Below are 22,319 nucleotides of genomic sequence, written 5' to 3'. Positions count from 1 at the left end.
CATGTCCTGCCTAATCAACTGCTGCTCTCATAGGTGATCAGAGTTCCTGTGTTGCTTGTCGTATTAGTGTGTTCTCATACTGCTATAAGGACATACCTGAGACTGGGTAACTTATAAAGGAGAGAGATTTGATTCATGGTTCAGCATGTCCAGGGAGGGGGAGGCCTCAAGAAACTTATAGTCATTGGTGGAAGGGGAAGCAGACATGTCCTTCTTCACATGGCAGCAGCAAGGAGACATATGGGAGCTGAGCAAGAGGGAAAGTTTCTTATAAAAGCATCATAACTTGTGAGAACTTAATCACTATCATGAGAATGGCATGGGGAAAACCACCCCCTTAATTCAATTATCTCCCACCAGGTCCCTCCCACGACACGTGGGGATTTTCGGAACTGCAATTCAAGATGAGATTCAGGTGCAGACACAGCCAAACCATATGACTTGTCATTCAAATAACTGAAATAAAGCTGCTGCACAGATGTAAAAATTGCTAGCTCTTCATAGGTGCACATTGTCAACACTGAAAAGCGGTTGTCAAACTGAATGAAAAATGTTCTTTAAAACTCAGTTTAATAGCCACTGGTCAGAAGATGCATTCTTGATGATCCATTTCTATAGGCCAAGATCAATGTCCCCCATCCACAAGCCTCCTTGAGACTCCCCTATCTCTTTGGGCACACTATGAGTAGAATACTTGACAACAAATGATATCATTTATTTTCTTCTATGCTGATTCTGTTTAAATTTTGATAATCACGGAGAAAGGTATTCCTCCATGTTTAACAGAGTGACAAGTAGTTACTATTACTTTATAAATGCTGAATAAATGTAACCATTTTATACGATGAAGTATTTCGAGATTTTTATATGCCATCAAGATTTACAAATGCATATATATTAAATGAGTTTATAAACTCATATAAAAATGTACTTTTAAGATCTACAGTATTAAATAAATTTACCACAAATGAATGCTGAGTATTTCAATAAAAAAGCAGGACTAGAGCAATTAATGCAGATAATGATGAGAACAGCACAAGAGAACACTAAATCAAATTATACCAATGATCATAGAAAAGCAGAAAGGATGCTTATTTTTATTCCTCAAAACTTTATATTTTACTGAAGAGCTCAGTAAATGAGATCTTAAAGTAAAATAAGTCCCATTTATATAAGAAGAAAAATCTTGACCCATTAGGGTCAAGCCTTTAACAACATTTCTACGTATATGAACATGGTAAATATAAAACAGTTGAGCCTTAGTCTACTGTGTTATTGCTCTATACCTGGGAGACAAATGATCTATTTGAACAGAATAGCCTTATATCCAACCATAAAGATCAGCTAACAAAATCCAAAGCAGAACAACTCCAGTGGTAGTGATCTTTCCTGGAAAACATCTGCTGCCAGCTGAGTGTGTTTACATTTTGGCAGCATTGGCAGATGTGCTCATAGTCAGCCCATCTGTGTGGTGCCCAGAGGCTGGAGCCAGGGAAGCTGGGCTGGACAGACAACAGAGAATGAGCTTACTATAATATCCTGACTTGTTCTAGAAAATGCAAATTAGTGCCTCATAGCACTTTGTTTCTTCCTGTTCTACAAAAAAGGCCTGAAAGTTAACTGATTTGTACGTATGGCCTAGAATGAGCAACAGCTTTTAGTTGCCCGACTGCCCTTAGGAATGTAATCATGTAGGTGTGTGATTAATATTTTAGAAAAGAGAGTAATCGGCCGGGCGCGGTGGCTCAAGCCTGTAATCCCAGCACTTTGGGAGGCCGAGACGGGCGGATCACGAGGTCAGGAGATCGAGACCATCCTGGCTAACACGGTGAAACCCTGTCTCTACTAAAAAATACAAAAAACTAGCCGGGTGAGGTGGCGGGCGCCTGTAGTCCCAGCTACTCAGGAGGCTGAGGCAGGAGAATGGCGTGAACCCGGGAGGCGGAGCTTGCAGTGAGCTGAGATCCGGCCACAGCACTCCAGCCTGGGTGACAGAGCGAGACTCCGTCTCAAAAAAAAAAAAAGAAAAGAAAAAAAGAAAAGAGAGTAATCATTTCTGTGAAAAATAATTTAAGAAATGTTTAGAGAACAAATAAATATATAAATTTAAACATTTTTCATATTCGAAAATATTAAAAATATGTAGTAGGTGGGAAAACACTGAATAAGTAAAAACTTTCACTGTGAAACTCTTATTTGTTCTCCCTTCTTGTATTGTTTATTACATTTGTTACCATTTGTTACATTCAGAAGTGTTATCCAAAGTATGTTCTTCAGAAAATAATTTCATAGCCAATAGAAGTACTTATAAAAGGATATATGGCTTTTAAAACAACAGAATTTCTATATTGCAGGTTCTCAGCTCTTTTATGATGTTAAATTATATTCTCAGTCTCCAACTAGGGAATCTATGGAGTTGTCTTTTACTGAACATATTTTTGTGGAACACATTCCGGACTAGAATTCTTTTGTGTTTGAGTAATTCTACTTTGGTAATTGAATCCGAAATCAGCAATCTGGAAGCAAAAAGTAAATAAGCAAAGAGTTATTTTCATATTGGTATTCATTTTTTACATAATTTCTTTATTGAGATTCTAGAAATTAAGCAACCAAGTGACTGAAATATTTTATCTTTTAAAAATGCGTTAAATTAGTTTTATTTCTCTCTCTTTTTTTTTTTTTTTTTTTTTTTTTTTGAGACGGAGTCTCGCTCTGTCGCCCAGGCTGGAGTGCAGTGGCGCGATATCGACTCACTGCAACCTCCGCCTCCCGGGTTCACGCCATTCTCCTGCCTCAGCCTCCCGAGTAGCTGGGACTACAGTCGCCCTCCTCCACGCCAGGCTAATTCTTTTTTTGTTTTTGTTTTTGTTTTTGTTTTGTAGAGACGGGGTTTCACCGTGTTAGTCAGGATGGTCTCAATCTGCTTACCTCGTGATCCGTCGGCCTGGGCCTCCCAAAGTGCTGGGATTACAGACGTGAGCCACCGCGCTCGGCCACTAGTTTTATTCTTCTTCTTTTTTTTTTTTCTTTTTTGACAGAGTATCGCCCTGTCGCCCAGGCTGGGGTGCAGTGGGTGATTTCGTCTCACTGCAAGCTCCGCCTCCAGGGTTCACGCCATTCTCTTGCCTCAGCCTCCCGAGTAGCTGGGACTACAGGCGCCCGCCACCACCCCGGCTAATTTTTTTTTTTTGTATTTTTAGTAGAGACGGGGTTTCACCGTGTTAGTCGGGATTTTATTCTTATGTCTGATATTCATGCACAAAGAAGCTAGTTTATAGAGCAAGTAATTAAGCTGCCGCCTTAATTTGGAGATTAAGTTATTCCTATCCCCAGGAAGAGAGATAAATTAGTAAACAAAACAAAACACAACAAAAACAATATCAAATAGGTTAGTTTAGCTATCTGCAGAAGTTCAACTTTAAGAGATTTTTATAAACAGTTGCTAATGGAGATGAATAAAACATTTAAATTCAATCAAAATGTTTACATAGGAGGTTCATATTTAGACTTTAAAAGTAATGTAATAAATTCTGTGATACATAAAGTCAGATTTGAACATAAAGGTAATGCAGCTTGCATGAAAAAAACATAACAAGAAGAGTCAGAAGCAAGAATTTGCAGTTTTTATCCAGCATTATTCAGGGGAAAAACACTGACCTGGAAATCAAGATACTCTTATTATTGGAAATGATTGTCCTATTGGGGGCAGGAATCAGTAATTAGACCTTCCTGAAGTCTAAATTATGTATTATTTCTACATACTTACCTATATTTTTGATCTGTACTCATTAAATAGTCATCTATTTTGCAAACTGTTTCCCAAAGAACTTCTTGGCAGCTAAGGAACCGCAGCATCAAAACGTGATGGTTAGGGAGGTGGACATTGAAGTTAGTGGTTTCAAGTCCTTGTTCTCTCATTTTTGAGCTATGTAATCTTGAGCACATCACATGACCTCTCCCTTAATCTTATCTACGAAATTATAATATTTGCAGAATCCATTTCATAGACTTGTTACTAGGATTAAATCAGTTAATACATATTAAATATTAAAAACTATGTTTGGCCCAGAGTAAGGACAATTTAAGTCTTGATAACATATGAAGGGGGAGATTCAAATGGCTGATACACTTTTTGTATTACTATGAGTGCATATTCAATCTATTTTACACTAACATTATAGGCCTTGGTGAATTGGATTGATTTGATTCAGTAATCCATAGCTAATAAGCTTGTTCAAAAACTTAGAGGAATGTACATTTTAATAAAGTATATGGAAAGCCCGTACATATCCAAATGTTCATCTTGACACCTGTGTTTTACATTGTAGCATGTAATATAAGGAAAGGTGTGAATACGGTAATCTATATTTATATCATAAATTGTGTAGAACATTATAGATACTTAATTCTAAGGCAAATAAAAATGTATGCTCAGTTTTTAATTCTGGGAAGAGGTTTGTAAAAATAGTGTATTTTGGAATTTCTTAAAATAAGTATTAAATATGCAAAAATTTGATACATTTTAATATACTTGGTTAGGAAAATTTAAATCATTTTCTTTATTTGGAGACTTCTCGGTTTGTAATATACTACCATCTCTTATTAATTTCTGAGAGTATTGTGGAATTATTCCTTTGCATCATTCCTTTGCAGAGCATGTTGAACAGCAATGTTTCTCAGAATACATTTTGAAAAGGCCTGGGCTGTAATATAAAATAATAAGTGTAAAGAGAGGGATTATAGCAAATCATCCACCATTTCAGGCAAAACCATACCTAAACCTATTTTTAAATCATAAGCATTTAAAAATAATATTTGAGAGTAGGAATAAATTATTTGTAAATACTGCCTTTTAGAAAATTGCTTCAGGCATCAAAACTCATACTACAATCCTGAAAGCTCTTCCATAACGTCAAAAATGGAGTTCCACATGATGAGGTCTGATTATACCCCCCAAAGTAGCTAAGAATAACCCATTGTATATGAATCTTTGAAAAAGAAGGTAATAACACAAATATAAATAACATCTATATGTATTAATTATTGTCAGTGCTTCATTACTGGTCTCCAGTAAATGTTTCAAAATTGCAGAATGCTACAGTGGCTTCTTAAAATTTCTCTTAAATGTTTCTGCGGAAATCAATACAGAGTCTGAAAACAGACTTGCAAGTTATAGAAAGCCATGGAAGAAGATTTAAGCATGTAGTTTTTCGGAATCATCTCCTGGAAGGCAAATTGCAAACAATATTAAGTGGATCAAATAGCAGTCGAAATACTAAATCAAAAATCTGTCATAGAATGTGCAGTGTGTACGAACCCATTGTAGCTAAAATAACTCACTAACATTAGTCAGTGGGAGTGTGAATTGGATATAAATGACTGTCACTTGTGAAATACTTTATTCCCTCAACCACAAACAGAATGTACTACACAAAATATTGTTAAGGATTTCCTAATAGTCAGGGAGTTTTTGACATTGCTCATATTCCCATGTATACACTTACAAATAAATGGTTTGCCTAATTGCCAACCACTAGGGCTAAGGGGAGTGGAAAATCAAAGCACTAACCAAAGCTTGTTAAAAATGATCACTTAACATTAACGTACAAAGTATAACCAAGGGCTTGGATATATGAGATAAGAAAAGCAGCGAAAAAAAGGGATTTAATTTATTTTACAATTTTACAAATGATAAAACAATAACACCCGGTTGCTATGCACAAACAATAAGAAAACAGTGTTGAACAGAATGAACTTGACAGAATAAACCTCATCTTTCAATTCCACAAATTCTATAAGAAATACTCAGTAGCAATTATTGTGTGCAGCAATGCTATCTCTGTAAACTCTTTTTTTTCCTGCTATTTACATTTGAAACACTTGTGCTTTTGCCTACACAAAGAAACGGTTTTTATTAAAAGGTGCTACTTAAATGAAAAACACAAGGCCTAGAGCCACAGTCTGAAAACTGTAATTCGAATACATTGCTAGCTTGAAGGCTTTACTTTTCTTCTTTATTATTATTTTTAAGATTTGGACATACTAGACTCTTACTGTAACTCTACATATGAACGACATAGAATTCAGTTATAAAGTAGATACCTCTTAAAGCAGGTTAGTAACTGAAGTCTCAAAAGAACTTCTTTATTCTAAAGTGGCCTTACTTATCTCCAGGGTAGTTCACAGTGCAGACCCTGAAGATGTTAGCATAACACAAATCTAGTGTGTACATATTACAGACTCAGTGTGTATAAACACATATACACATATATAACATTGTATATATGCATCACACATGTCTATTTGTACTATATAGTTATATCTATAGCACATATATAATAAAATATCTATTTCTAGGTGGGTTTTATTTGGATTTTCTTTCATCAAATACAAATAATAACCCTCACTCAATTTTTAAAACGTTGGGATATTGATAATGTTTGATGGGAAAACTTTCAAACTTGTAGAGATAACAACTAACTATACACAACTCTTCCCATACCCCTTCCACAATTACATATACTCCCTACAAAAACCACATGAAAACAATTCTTTTATGAACCAAGTATCACGTTATATGCATTATGTCTAACTGACTCAATCAGAAATAAATTAATTTGTTCATCCTTTTTCTGTATAGTAGCTGAATAACTAATTGGTATGTACACTACCCCTAGCATTACTTAAATAAATTGCTTTTGTAAGCATATATGTAGAAATTCCCATTAGTAATTGATATACAATTCATATGATATACAATACATGAAGACATTTGAATGCCCAGCACCTTCTTTCAGATAGAAAAACTTCCGCAGTAGTTTCATCAGTCCTGTGGGCTGAATCATCAGATTTGCCCAGAAAATCTATTACTTGCTCACTTTTTATTTCAGCAACTTAACATTAATTACAGCACAGGCTGAGTAATAATGATGAAAATGTTTCCATGGTCTATTCATGTCAACAGCACAATAACAACCATGTTCTGTAAAGGACAGGAGTATTTCACAATCAGCTGCCTGAGCATTGCCAGGTACAGGGTTAAATAGTAAAAAATAAATTAAAATATTAAAATTGTGAATATATGATATTTTCAAAGTAAAAAAAACTCCACTTATTTCAAGTATGCTTTTATAATTTGATTTTGTTATGATCCTTTATGCTCTGCTATTGGTTAAATCTCAACTCATTTTCTTATTCTTGCCATTAGCCTTCATTGATCTTGCTCTGTTCCTATAAAAAGGCCACAGTAGATAGTGAAAGCGGGAGGGCAGATGGAAAGGTATACAACAAGGAATGAAATGGGCTTGTACGGTTTGTCTTCTTTGAACCCTAAATACTTTTAACTGAATTCATTCTTGACTATTGAAAGTTCCCTGAGATGAACGAAAGTAGTCTCAGTTGATACTGAAGCCCTTTTTTTCATGCTGAACATTTTTGGAAGTGGGCAATGTATTTAGGGAACACAAAGGATACAGTAGTAACAAAGCAATGTGAAAAAGCTAAAAAGGCACTACTCAATGCATCTATGAGATAAACATCAATGCACAGAACAATTAATGGCTGAGATATGTGTGCTGTGGCCTTAACATTGTTTAAATATATTTATTGAAAATATACTAAAAATGATCCGGCTGCAGTGGCTCACACCTGTAATCCCAGCACTTTGGGAGGCTGAGGTGGGTGGATCACTTGCAGTCAGGAGTTCAAGACCAGCCTGGCCAACATGGTGAAACTTCGTCTCTACTATACAAAATTAGCCAAGTGTGGTTATGGGCGCCTGTAATCCCAGCTACTCACGAGGCTGAGGCACAAGAATCACTTGAACCTGGGAGGTGGATGCTGCAGTGAGCTGAGATGGCATCACTGCACTCTAGCCTGTGTGACAGAGTGAGACTCCCTTTCCAAAAAAAAAAAAAGAAAGAAAGAAAGAAAAAAGGAAGAAAATATGCTAAAAATGGCAAGGTACATTGCTGCTGCTTTTTAAAGACATACTTTAAGTGCCCAGATGGATTTTACCTATAAGATATTTGCTTGTGACTTCTAGATTTCTGTTGGATTTAAATTAAAGGCTACTTGAACAGCTTATCATTTGCAAGTAGTCCAAATTTAGATTTTATAAATCACTTTCAATTTGTTAAGTAAACCAGACTTTTCAACTTTACACTCAAAACATGTATCTATTCTCTTACAATTTCCAATAGATAAGAGGTTTAATTATAAAAGTACATTAATGTTCCATTCATTTTTAGCTATCAGCCTCCTATACGCATTAGATTTCACTTACTTAGAGACACATACATTCTCAAAAGATGTAACATTCTATATCCCAAGGTTTTACTATATTTTTAAAAGATGGCATCTCATTAAAAATATTGAGAACTGTACTACTGTGAATATCCTTTTCCATGGTAACACACACACACACACACACACACTTCATGCTTTTTATTCATTTCTCAGATTGTTTTCCCTAAGAAACAAAACGTATATATTCCCCGTGCATTTCTTCTTTCCTCAAATTGCCTCCCCAAGAAATAAGAAATCAAAGTAGAAGTGAGAATGCAGTGCTTCTGCTTTCTAAAGAAACACTCCACTATCGTATGTTACCAGAAAACTGGCCTACCGGTCAATTCTGTCATACATTAAAAATTTTTAAATTACTTTATTAATAATTTCATGTGTCTCTTGAAGAACACATGTGATATTGTGACTAAATTTAACTACAGAAAATATTGGTCAATTAAATTCATTTTAAATGCAAAATATTGACACACAATTTCATTGTTAAACCTCTTGAAATTAATCATCTCTGTTTTGAAAACAATACTCTATTAATAATGTTATTTCTGCACTAAGAAATTTAACAGTAATATATGAAGTATTTCCATATTTCTATTTGAATAACAAGGGGAATATCAAAGAACTGGACGTCACATTTCAGCTATATCAATCTAATATTTATTCTAAAGGGCAAAATGCTTCCACAAAATTATTATGTAATGCAAAAGGTGTGAAAAACATTTCAAATGAAAATAAAGCATGAGTTTGGAAATTTAAAAATATTTAGAGACAACTTTCACATTAATAGCAAAATAATATATTCATGTTAATAATATATTATTTTCATGAAAGAAAAATGGTTTGCTGTGTAGAAACGCAAGCGTAATCTTTGGTACCAAAGATCTTTTTTCTTTTTTTCATTTTTAAAAAATTCTGCCTATTTTACCATCTCTGATGACATGGAACATCTTTCCTTTAGAATGGCCTAATATTACATAGTGGTTCACTTTAGCTGGTACCTTCTACACCACTGGAAAATAATATGCAGGTTTAGAGTTGTGCAAAATAAAACTTTTTAGAAAGTCGGCCGGGTGCAGTGGCTCACGCCTGTAATCCCAGCACTTTGGAAAGCTGAGGTGGGCAGATGACGAGGTCAGGAGATCTAGAGACAATCCTGGCTAACATAGTGAAACCCCATCTCTACTAAAAATACAAAAAATTAGCCGGGCGTGGTGGCAGGCGCCTGTAGTCCCAGCTACTCAGGAGGCCGAGGCCGGAGAAAGGCATGAACTTGGGAGGCGGAGCTTGCAGTGAGCTGAGATCACACCACTGCACTCCAGTCTGGGCGACAGAGGGAGACTCCATCTCAAAAAAAATAAAATAAAATAAAATAAAATCTTTGTGTGATAGCTTTTAAAAAGTATAAGAACTTTAAAAATAATTAAAGTTTCTTTCCTCATTCATATGTATCTCAGAAAGGATTTCTAAGCACCCTAATACCCAAAACAAAAGAGATCCCAGAAGACAAACAAAAACATAAATTAAAACATAAAATTCATGATCAGACTCAGAGTCCTGACTGAAGGCATTTACTTGAGTTGTTTAATCTTATGGATTTCATTGCTCAAACTGCTTCCATCTTGGTTTCTGCTGACAAGGATGGTTTAATTTCCCAAGGTCAGAGTTATGTTCCTGGGGTTCCTCTTCTGATGTGCTTGGCGTTGCTGTGGGCAGCCTGACAGTGATAAACATATTTGCTTTGTTAACTAATGATGAGTGCACTGTTGGATCTTGTAAACACTACTGATTATACATTCAAACTGTATTCTTAGTGGAAGTGGCACTTACTAGGACCCTTGAAGTCAAAATATTTAATTTTTAGAGCACTTTGCAGGTATTTCGTCAGCTGGTAGTCAATTTCTCATGAACGTCCTTTATTCACCTTTCAGTTAATTGGTGGATGCTGAAACCCAGCCGTGTTTTGGATCCTATTTTCAAATCTCCGGAAGCATCTTCAGAAAAGAAGTGCATATTGTTTGTTGCAAAATGTGCTTTATTGCTTTACACACTTTCCTGTTGTCAGTTTTAGAGCTCCTCTATTATGTAGCACATTTAATGTTTTGAATTCCAATGGCATTCTGTGAGGGCTTGCATTGGAAAAGTACCTATATTTTAAGTCATCATAATAATGATATTTGACCGCTTTTCCATTTAAATCCTTAGGGAATGGCCAGAATCCATACAGGTGAATTTCATCACAGAATCTTGTGGCAAGTGTATACATGAGGAGACCTGTGCTGGGTCTTTTGATAGGAACTTTGTTGGTCAGCCAGTAACTGGAAAAACAAAAAACAAAATCAAGAAGAGAAGAATTTAGAGAAACAGAGCATATCCTATAGCAAGCATACAATGCAGAAAACTTAAAAAGTATCTTTATGAATAATATTTTAAAGAATTACTGAAGAAATATTTCTAAGCATTTAGAAAATTTGATGCTTTTATTTTATTTTTTCTTTAATGTTTATTCTCTTTCTTATTCTTGAGGTCATATAAATACGCAGGGGACCTGGAATGTAGGTGAATATTACTCTAGAACCTCACCTTTGAAATGAATCAATAGCAAACATTTATATAATATGCAGAGTAAAATCTTCTCAAAAGGGACTAAATATGACTGCAGAAGTCATGGTAACTGGGTAAAGATTAAATAATCTTCCTAGAAAAAAATAGTTTGAAACTATGCCTATAGATTTTCAAAATGTATGATATTGCAATTAAAATTCCAAAGAAATAAATGCTTTATCTATGTTATATCAACTGATTTATTCAGCTCTAATTTTCCAAGTCACAAGGTACTAAAGCAAATTAGAAGCCTTAGTTCCACTCATAAATAAAAAAGTTGTAGAATAATTGATAGTTTTCCACATACACAATTCAACATTTTGTTAAATAGATAAAATATATTTCAATGCTGATAAGTACTTTACAGGCAATAAAGCACTTCAAAATGTTTAAATCCATAATTGCTGTCAAACATTCATGTGAAAAGCACACAAACTCACATCTCTGGAAGAAAGGAGATTTCCAATATTTCTTGGCACATTCATTTCCTTAAGGGCAATGATGTTTTTTGAAAACAGCTGAGTGTGGATTTTTCTCTTACTTTCAAAGTTGTCCAATTATAAACACAAAAACTTAATAAGTTTAAAAATTATTTTGTTTTTGCTATTGTCTTCTATTTGGAGAGATATGTACTCTGCCATCCAGATGTAAGGGAAATATGTTAGATCCCATTTGTTGCTGTATTTAATAAACTTGCTTTAGATTTCACATATTATTTTCTTTTTCTCTAAAACTTTTATAAAGCTTTCCAGGGGAGATAAAATATATCTAGATTACTGAGTATGAAAAAAACTTAAAGTGAGATGTTACTTCATTTCCTTAAATAAATTTATACTTTCAAACCTCACTGGAAACATCCAAAACAGGGAAAATATACCTCACCATAATAATTCTATATTTTGTCTTTCATTTTCTCGCTTCTCTGAATCAGGAATGGCCTTACACATATTCTATTTTTCTCATTTACTGAAGGCCGTGGGCTAAATATTTTGAGCTGTATGAAATGTGTTATGAACCATTTATTATCACAATTGTTTTGAGAACGCCTGTAATCAGTAAAGAAGATTTTATAAGAAATTTTCAGAGAAGAACATCTAGGAATTTTCTCATAACTCAGAGTAACTTAATGAGCAAAACCATAACTTATACACTATTAACATAATGAAGAAACCATAGAGCGTGATTCTATGCAAGGAGCATAGTCAAACTTCTTTGAAGACTTTGAAGAAACTATGATATGGCCTGAAGCTCACTGGGCTCTGAGAAAACAAGTGTTTTTTTAACATGAAATAATGATTATAGGAAAGTATTGCGAATGTGATCTTATGTGAAAGCATTGTGAACGTGTATGGTTACAGAGGTTAGGTGATGCAGTTGGTTAGTTAAAAAAAATCTATCTATTTATAAATTTTTAAAGTAAGCCAAGCAAATTCACATTCAGTCAAAAAGAAAAGAGTATTACCATTAGGCAAAGTCAATGATTAGGAATAATTTGACAGTATGAGGTTCATGGTGAATTATTTCTAAAGTGAGAAAAATGCTGCTATATTACTTGTATGAAACTCCAAACTTCTTACTACCAATGAATGCTTTCCATTTCCTAATTCTGGAGAGATTTCCTCAAGGTTCATGTAACTATGGTCGCTCATTGACAAATACCAAAGCAATTTCTACATGCAATACAAATAAGTAACTACAATGTTAGAAATGCTGAAGGCAAAATTATTTTCTTTAAAATGGTGTCAGAGATGAGCAATCACTCAACCTTTTTCGATTCAGCGCATCTTATGAGATACCACAAATAGAATATCACTGAAGTGTCTTGAAAATGAAACTGGGATTGCGAAGCATCTTATTTGAAAGTAATGGGTAGAGTGGCTTTAAAACCTTTCTGTGGTCTTGTTCTAGATAAATTAATCTATGCAGTTAAAATACTGAATTAATTTAGCTTTAATTCAGCTAACAGAAAAATAAACTTTGCGATATTTCATTTGCAACACTTTGAATAATTTCAAAGAAAAATATACCATCAATATTTCAGGACATTTTTGAAGAAACAACATAAAATAAATGCCACTTATCCTATTGATTTCTAAAAAGTGTCACAGGAAAATACACCTTAATAAATGACATCAATATGTAACAGATAAGTTGAAAAATACCGTAAGTCAGGCAATAAGTAATAACTTTCTAAAAATTTAAAAACACAGAACTGATCAAACAGTCAATAAGACTATATTTTGTGTTTATTATCAACCTAATGTTGTGTTTGAAATTATATAGGCCAATCTAAATTATAGTAATTCAGTATTAAACCAGTAACAAATTCCACATGTGAAAAGAACAAAAATAGATATTCTTTTAAATTCTGTTAGCATATTTGGTTAGATAATAATTATCAGCATTAAAAGCTAGAGCCCAGACTACAATTTTGAAATCCATACCTGAATGTATACACCTATATACAATTTGATATTTGAAAACTGCAAATTCTTATGGAGTCTATCAAAAGAGATAGAATATTAACTTGTGTTTTATCCTCATTAGGAAAAATAATAAATTGAAAATAATGCATTATAAAATAATGGAATAGTCACACTGTTTCAGTATAGCATGTTCTAATTTTTATCCCAAATATACATGTTATAGTTTAAAATTTAGCAAAATTTTAAATTCAACCAATAATTTAGTTTGCATACATGTATTTCTCTCTATGTAAATTGATTTTTTTGTGTGTTACCAAATCAATGTAAACTCCTTGTAGAAAATTTGAAGAAAAAAAAATCTGAGTAAGAAAAATATTACCTATAATCCATACACATAAAGATAATTACTGCTATAATATGTGACATTCTTTTGCTTCTCTGGTTGATTTGGATCTTAATATATGTTACATTCATACATAGACATATACAAGTTAGTTTTCATCAGAGAGGCTTTGTTTTATTTTTAATATTATTAATTTCCTTTCATTCTTCCTTTCTTCCTTCTTTCCTTCCTTCCCTCCTTTCTTCTTTCTTTCCTTCCCTTTTGTTTTATGATTATACTTTCTTCTGTTGTATGAAACATTCACTCTGGACTTTATGTGTAAATAGAACATTTATTACTTTTTAATAAATTTGGTAGCCTCTATAGATCTCACTACTCTCTCACATACAAAACAGAGCATGAAAGCTCTGTTTTGGCTAAGTGAGGTGTCTTATATACTCTTGCTCCAACATGGTTGTTCCATTTCTTACATCAAAGAAACTCAAAATTTGTAATGTCTCTACCGACCAAATCAGTGTGCTATAGAAGGCTATATTTATAGTCAGTAGCTGCAGCTTTGAATCTGTGATATGTTTATAAGTACTTGAGAAAGCTGTTTCCCTTCCTTGGAGCCCAGTTAACAATATTTAACATAAAAGGTTGTGATGCTGTAAAAGAGACAGTAAAAGTAAAAGAATATAAAGCTTGACATATAATAAGTAATACTACTTGGCTCTCAGCATATCCCAAAACAATCATTCTTCAGTCCCACTCACAAATCCCACTTCTCTCTTGGAAACTTCCGTGACTACTTATTGGCTGGACAATTGTGGTCACGTTGTTTAACCTCAATGGATATATTTCCTTAATTGTGAAACAAACATTTAATTTATGGCTTTGGGGTTTCCTCTATAAAATTCGATTGTAGTTTCAAATCTTCTCTCTCCATGAAATTGTGTGAAACACTCTTATTCCTTGTCTCCTTTCTCCTCACAATTTTGTTCCCTCTCCTTCCTTCAGGTGTTAGTACATTGCAGAGAAAAGAAGGTACCTAATAAAAGCTTACTGATTTTAAATCCAGTAATATTTTAGATTGTATCTCATAATAATAGCAGATAATAATCACCTGATGAGTCAAAATACCTGATTATTTCAAGCAACCACAGTTCTAGAACAACAATGTTACAATTAACAGCATTGATACTAAGGAGAGCTCACATTGAATATATTGACAAACAAGGAAAATTAGTTTGTGTTTATATTTAAATAAAGAAGTCTAAATTTTTAGAAGTATAACATTGGTGCAAAAGTAATTGTGGTTTTTGCTATTGAAAGTAATGGCAAAAACTGCAATTAATTTTATACCATCCTAATAATGATAGTTTTTTTCCTCTTAAAATGTTAGTCTTCTTCAAAAAATCAAATGTGATAATTTCTAGAAGAATTTGAATATCAAGGATGGAATTTCACTGTGCCAACAGTTGTAATTTAATGTTATATTATAAACAAAGTTTCCATTAATGAGCCCAGAAATTCTTCTATCTGGAATGTGAGATGAAGTGTATAACAAAATATACCTTTATATTCTTAATTCAGGAGCTCCTCTATTTCTCCTCTCATATTTATCTTCCAATAACTGAGATTTGTGCTTGATTCCACTGGAAGACTATGTCACGGGTTAAAAAAATGGTTTTTGGTTCTTCTAGTCTACAGTAACTTGAGATATTATAAAATAATTGGCTTTTTTTGTTGTTGTTTTTTTTTTGAGACAGAGTCTCGCTCTGTCACCCAGGCTGGAGTGCAATGGCGCGATCTTGGCTCACTGCAATCTCCGCCTCCCGGGTTCAAATGATTCTCCTGCCTTAGTATCCCAAGTAGCTGGGATAACAGACACCCACTACCACACCCAACTAATTTTTTTTTTTTTTTTTTTTTTTTGTATTTTTAGTAGAGACTGGGTTTCATCATGTTGGCCAGGCTGGTCTCAAATTCCTGATCTCATGATCCGCCTGCCTCAGCATCCCAAAGTGCTGGGATTACAGGCATGAGCCACCGTGCCCCGCCAAATAATTGGCTTTCTATTAGTAATCTTTGCAGAACATATCTGCACATTCTCAACTCTAGAGTCACGCCAGAAAGCTAACAGAGACCATTTATGATGATATTATTTTTCCCATCAAAAATCATGTCTGGAACAATAAATAAATGTATGTTTTTTTGAGATTCCATCATTCACATTTGTCAATATTTCCATTCATTCTTATGAGGAGTATATGTGTGTCAACCATATAACATGGAACTTAAAGCAGTCATCCCTAGACATATTGAAATGGAATATCTGTTGTTTTCTTCCCTACTGTTAAAATAGTCCTTTCATTGTATTCTAATCTGCAGTATATTATATAAAGCACAAGCAAGTTAATTTTGTTTTGAAATTATTTTGGCACAGTTCATGATACCTTTTAAGATTATGAAATGGCTTGTGCTGTCAGATAAAGCAGGGTTGATAGTAAATTCTTTAAATAAAAGTAGAACTTCCAGCACTGAACTTGCTGAAAATAATTCACTCTGCCATGAAGTAATCCTTATAGTATGCCAGACAGACAATAAGTGATAGATCTTAGATCTTGTTCTAATGTGTGTAAATAAAGGGACAGACAGACATATTTAACATGATTTGGCAAGCTAAGTGTAAACCTAGGGGTAAAAAGATAAGCAATTATTAAGAGGTAGCAATAAGAATAATTTATTGAGAGTATATAATGGGCCAGAAACAGTGTAAAGAGCTCTATATATGGTCCTTTTTCATTTAATCCTCGCCAAAAACCTATGAGTAGATGTTATGTCATATATGAGGACACTGAGGTTTGGTGGTGATGGGAAAGAAAGGCTAAATAATCAGTTAAAAGTCACAGAAATTGTAGGTGACAGGACCAAGATTTAGGCTCACATATACCTGGCTATAACTATTTTAATTTTAACTTTTAAAAATTGTTTTCTTTAGCTACTTAAGAGCATTCAGCTTGGAATAGCAAGTTCTTAGGATCATTACCAACAGGGAGTTAATTGGCGGAAAAAGTAAACAATGATCTGTATGGTGTTATGGTGATTAACAGGCCAGTATCAATAGTGATTTTTTTCTATGTATGAAGCTTTTTGGAAATGTTTTTTTCAAAGGTAAATAAAAGAGGACTAGTAAAAAGGACCCACTTTTCCCATGTACACTCTCAAAAGTGCTTGAAGTCAGAAGACAATTTTGTACTTTCACGATATATTTTACTTAACCACCTTGCAAATGACAAAGGCAATGACATTGTACCAAAGGGTAAGAATTTCCTTGCAGAGTTTTATGATGCTTCTGAAGGTATTTTGAAGTCTCATTAAAATGAAAGCAGAAGTCTGTAGCTTTAAGAGGTCAATTGCTAATTTTTTTTCTACGTGCCCTTTGTATTCAGAGCTCTGCGTCAAATAGCTGAGAAAGAGAAAGTAGAAAATATTTTCTACAGAAGCTCTTCATAGTATACATACAGAGAATACTTTATCACACTTTATAAGCTTAATTCATCAGAGGCATAAACGACTCATGGCATGAGGAAAGGAATGGGGATACTGCTTTATGCTCAATGATCACTAAATTCTATTCAGTACCAATGTATGTTATCTGACATCTATCAGAGAAACAAGGCTTTGCCCTTAGCTCTGAATTTCACCCCTCTTCTTTTTATCTGTCTATGCACATTGTCACATCAAGTATGGATACAATGTTAAGAAATTCTAGATCTACCTATATTATGTTAGTTCAGCCAACTGTCTCATATTTAATGAATACACAACTCCCATTATTGTGATATTAGTAATTTTACTCCATATAGTTTCAAACCACTTTCACATGATCCTCATAAAATATTACAATATACGCAATAGAATATATTATCATCCCTACTTCATAGAGGATGCAGTTGTGGCTCAATAAGTAAAATAGCTTATCCAGTTTTGTTCAGCCAACAAGCTGTACATTGGTATGTTGGTGAATGTTTAAAGCAGACATTGGGTGTCAGGAGACAGTTCAATGATATATATAGCATTTGTCAGTTTCTGTGGTGTAAATATTACCATCATGGCTGATTTCAAGCTACCAACCTGACATCAGTGAACACTAAATTGGGAAGAGATGGCGCAATGAGATCTTACAAGCCAGTACAAGCAAGCTCCAGCATGCTGCAGACTGCAGAAGAGAGAGAAAATATTCCTTCTGACCTGCAGCTTCATGAGTTTTAACCAACAAAATTCAATTTAAAAAATTACTTAGAAACATTTCCAGGTATTAGTTGTTTATTCCATTTGTGAAGAGAGAAAATAGAGTAAACCATTTATTAAGAGAGAAAGTGGAGTAAGGAAGCTATCTTTGTAAAGATAGCATCATTACCTATTAATATAAATGTTTACCATTATCTAATAAAAATAGAAACAGAAGAGATAAATGATGTTTTTATTTTAAACTCATATTCAACACAATACTGGAAACACAGTTGGTACTTAATGCATGCTTATTTAATTTATTCTTGCTGGCATTTTAGAGAATTGTAGTGTTAATAAAACAGCATTCTTATGACTTGCTAATCCCTGAGTTACAATATTCAATAGTTTGAAAGTATTGGAAAAACTGAAGCCCGGCTTTGATGTACCTTTGTTAATGATGTGATCTTGAGCAAACCATTTAAACATATTCGGACTCAGTTTACTCACCAACAAAATGAGGATCTTAATATGGTTTCACTGTATCTAAAACTTTCACTTCTATATGATCAAAAGCAGTATGAAATTCACAATAAGGAACAAGAGAGCTCATTCAACTATAGCAGTAGTCTATCCTTTACATCTTGCTGGCAGATACTAACTACCCCTACTTTATCTGACATAACATGCAGCATTTCTCTTCAACCGCATCATGGAGCTCTTTGATTAGATCATCCCTACTGAAAAACTTACAATATAATTTCCACTTTCCTGTAATACTCGTAATTAAGGGTCATATAATCTTTTCTCCTAACAAATTCATAATTAATGTTTATTTCAAATTTATTTATTCATTTTAATTAACATATAAAATTGTATTCATTTTATAAAACATGATGTTTTGATAATGTTTGATTATCTGAAAGTTATAAAATGACCCATTACAATTTAAAAGCTAAAGCTAATGTAAGAGAATTAAGTCACAGGAAAATGGAATCTTGCTGAAAATTGAGAAAAATTAAACAAAAATAACCATAGAGAATACTCTAGACTTTATTTACCATGTCAGATTGTTGAATGGAATTAAAATATATGTCTCCCAAACTACATATATGATTCAACTAATCATATGTGGGCTAGATTTTGGTGAAGAAGAATTTTAAAAATAAACATCATATAATAGATGGATTATAACTGCATTAGTAAAATATATTTGGGGAGTTGTCAAAGATAATGCTTAAAATCTTGAGCTGGCAAATTGGAGGTAGAGTAAAATATGAAACAGATGTCAAACCACAGATGTTAATGGCCTTTTTTAAAATCCATTACTATTTCAATGACCTCCACTTTTAATCCTTCTGAGAAAAAACTGAAACTCATAACCTAAACTTCCAGAATGAAGAAGTGGTGACGTACAAAAAGTGAAATACTAGAAAAATAGAAAAGGGATGGTCTTCTGAAGCATGATGAAGGAGTTAAATTAGGTTAACATTTAAGTGCTCTTATGAGATCAGGTTACTGTTTGAAAATCAAAAACCATGGAAACTGTACATTTTTCTTACTAAGATTGAAAGGAAACAGTGCAATAATTAATCACAGGACATAGAATCCTACAAGAAAAAAAAAAGCATTAAAATACAAGGAGTGGTAGTTGTGTAGGTAATCCTAAAGCTCAGTAAAAACGGGTTAGATAGGGAAGACGATAATGATCTAGGTGTTTATCCATGCACATTTTTTCTTTACATTGACATGGAGTCCAAGGAGGTACTTAGAGAATATACTTCCATATTCCCCAGCTTATATGAGGTTAATTTCCCAATAAAAGTTAATTTTACTATGACAACAAAATATAAACAACTCTTCTAATGATCTGATGATCTTATTTTAGCTTGATTTGGACTGTTTACAAATGGATATGCTCAGTTTACATCAATAAGTCAGGTTACATTAACCTCTCAGTTGTGCTAAAATCAATTTCAAGAAAAGTAAGGAGCAACAAATGTGATCTATATTCCATTGAATAATGTAACATTCTTGCTATCAATGTACACTAACTAAACATCAGTCAAAGATCAGAGTTCTCAAATCCCAGCAAATGAATAGAATTAAGATAGCCATAAGCAAATTCAAAGTGGTTCCTAAAAACATTCTCAGCAAGCATCAAACTAATAGCATTTGGGAAGGTTAGTCAAATATAAATCTTTATTCTCTATTTTTATTCCTGCCATAAAGGGAAGATACTGTAGGAACTGCCCATTTAGACAATTGCCTTGTCCCTGGCATAAACTGAACATTCAAATAAGGACTTTCCATGAGCATATAAGAAGGGGAACTTCCCAGCTGAGGAAAACCTCCATGAAGGAATAATGCTAAGACAATGTCAAGGTGGCAGGCTTTGGGTTTTGAATTCTATTACAAAGCCACTGTTTTAATTCTGCTCCACAAAATTAAAGAAAAACTTTCAACTTTTAGCCCTGAAACTTTAAAGGGCTATAAGATGCTATGAAATATGTTTCATTAGTCAAATATCAATAAATACCTGGATTGTTTTTCCCCTCCACATGTTAATCCCTATTTGGTGAAATGTCAATCTATTCAAACCATTGTTAATTTTCCTCCCTTTACTTTATGTTAAAATAAAGTCAATGGTGATACTTTCAACACATTTTAGGCAGAATCACTTAGTTTAAAAACTGCATTTATAAAATGATTGCCGAAATCAAGAATGTTAATATAGAGAAAGTTTCTAACATAATGTTAATGTTCCTATTGAACAACTTTGGTACAGTGAAAAATCTTAGGACTTAGATTGCAGTCAGCCCTCACAGTGTAAGCTCTAAGCCTTGGCTAGTCCTTGTCACGTCTGTGTTTCAGATTCCTGATCTCTAAATTTGGGCAAGAACCTCTTCCCTTTAGGAATGCTGAAAGAATTGAATGATACCATACAAATAATAGTTCACTGTAAATTACGTATCAATATGTAAATGAAATGTAATATATTATGTCGAAGCAATCACATTAACAAAGTCAGGTCACATTACCTATGTACAAGTGTTAGAACCAGAGCAACTCCATCTTGAATAGGAGCTCGGTGAAATAAGACTGAGACCTACTGGGCTACATTCCTAGACAATTAGGCATTCTAAGTCACAGGATGAGACAGAAAATCAACACAAGACACAGATCATAAAAACCTTGCTGATGAAACAGTTTGCAGTAAAGAAACCAGGTAAAACCCACCAAAACCTGTAATCCCAGCACTTTGGGAGGCCGAGGCGGGCGTATCACGAGGTCAGGAGATCGAGATCATCCTGGCTAACACGTGAAACCCCGTCTCTATTAAAAATACAAAACATTAGCTGGGCGTGGCGGCGGGTGCCTGTAGTCACAGCTACTGGGGAGGCTGAGGCGGGAGAATGGCGTGAACCCGGGAGGAGGAGCTTGTAATGAGCCGAGATGGCGCCACTGCACTCCAGCCTGGGGCGACAGAGCGAGACTCCGTCTCAAAAAAAAAAAAAGAAAAGACACCAAAACCGGGATGGTGATGAAAGTGACCTCTGGTCATACTCACTGCTACACTCCCACAAGGGCCATGGCAGTTTACAAAAGCCATGACAATGTCAGGAAGTTACCCTATATGGTCTAAAAAGGGAAGATATGAATAATCCACCCCTTATTTAGCATATAATCAAGAAATAAAAATAAAAAAGGGCAACCAGCTCTGTCTATGAAGTAGCCATTCTTATATTGCTTTACTTTCTTAATAAACTTGCTTTCACTTTACTGATTTGCCATGGATTCTTTCTTATGTGAGAGCCAAGAATCCTCTCTTGGGGTCTAGATGGGATCCCCTTTCCAGTAATACATGCTCATATAACACTCAACTAACAAATGTAAGTTCAGTTTCATTTAACTCTTATTTTTGTTTAAATAATTTAACGAATTGGTGCCTGAATTATACAACCAGGACTTGAAAATTATCCGGTAAAACAAAGCAAAACAAATGAAGAAACAAAAAACTCCAATAGTTACTTTTTTTGGACTTGATAAATTTTAGAAAGCAGTGAAAAATGATCATGTGGTATCTATCTAGAATGTGGACTATGCAATTCAACTCAATATAGCAATCATGAAATTCATTTAAATTTAGAGGCACTGCCTAAGACAAACATTTATTCCATACAATTTGTTTTCTTTCTGTTACACTGGTATAATAGAAATTCAAGAATGAGAGTCACAAAGTTTTTTTACCGACACTTTGAATAAGAATATAAGTTGATAGAGATAATTAACTGAGACTTTATAACAATAAACTTAAAGAGAGTTAAATATAACTTTCTTTACAATGAAAATGTGATTGAAATGGCTTTTTGTTGTTGTTATTGTTCAAGAGGAATATTTCCATAATAAAGCCTCTCAAATCACTTGTTTGA

The 22,319-nt window shown here is 33.9% G+C and overlaps 1 protein-coding gene across 1 annotated transcript in view; it reads right to left on the bottom strand.

Annotated features, from left to right (window-relative positions):
- Positions 1-5,631: 5,631 nt before the first annotated feature.
- LOC105471055 (ST8 alpha-N-acetyl-neuraminide alpha-2,8-sialyltransferase 4) overlaps positions 5,632-22,319 on the bottom strand; it is a 103,204-nt gene continuing 86,516 nt past the window's right edge. Inside the window, 1 exon segment of the mRNA XM_011723398.3 lies at positions 5,632-10,616. Within this exon segment, the coding sequence (XP_011721700.2) occupies positions 10,334-10,616 (283 nt within the window). The 3' untranslated portion in view covers positions 5,632-10,333.

The sequence above is a fragment of the Macaca nemestrina genome, chromosome 6, assembly GCF_043159975.1.
Source record: "Macaca nemestrina isolate mMacNem1 chromosome 6, mMacNem.hap1, whole genome shotgun sequence".
Lineage (NCBI taxonomy): Eukaryota > Metazoa > Chordata > Mammalia > Primates > Cercopithecidae > Macaca > Macaca nemestrina.
The sequence above is the reverse complement of the archived record's forward strand: the minus strand, read 5'-3'. Positions and strand labels throughout refer to the sequence as shown.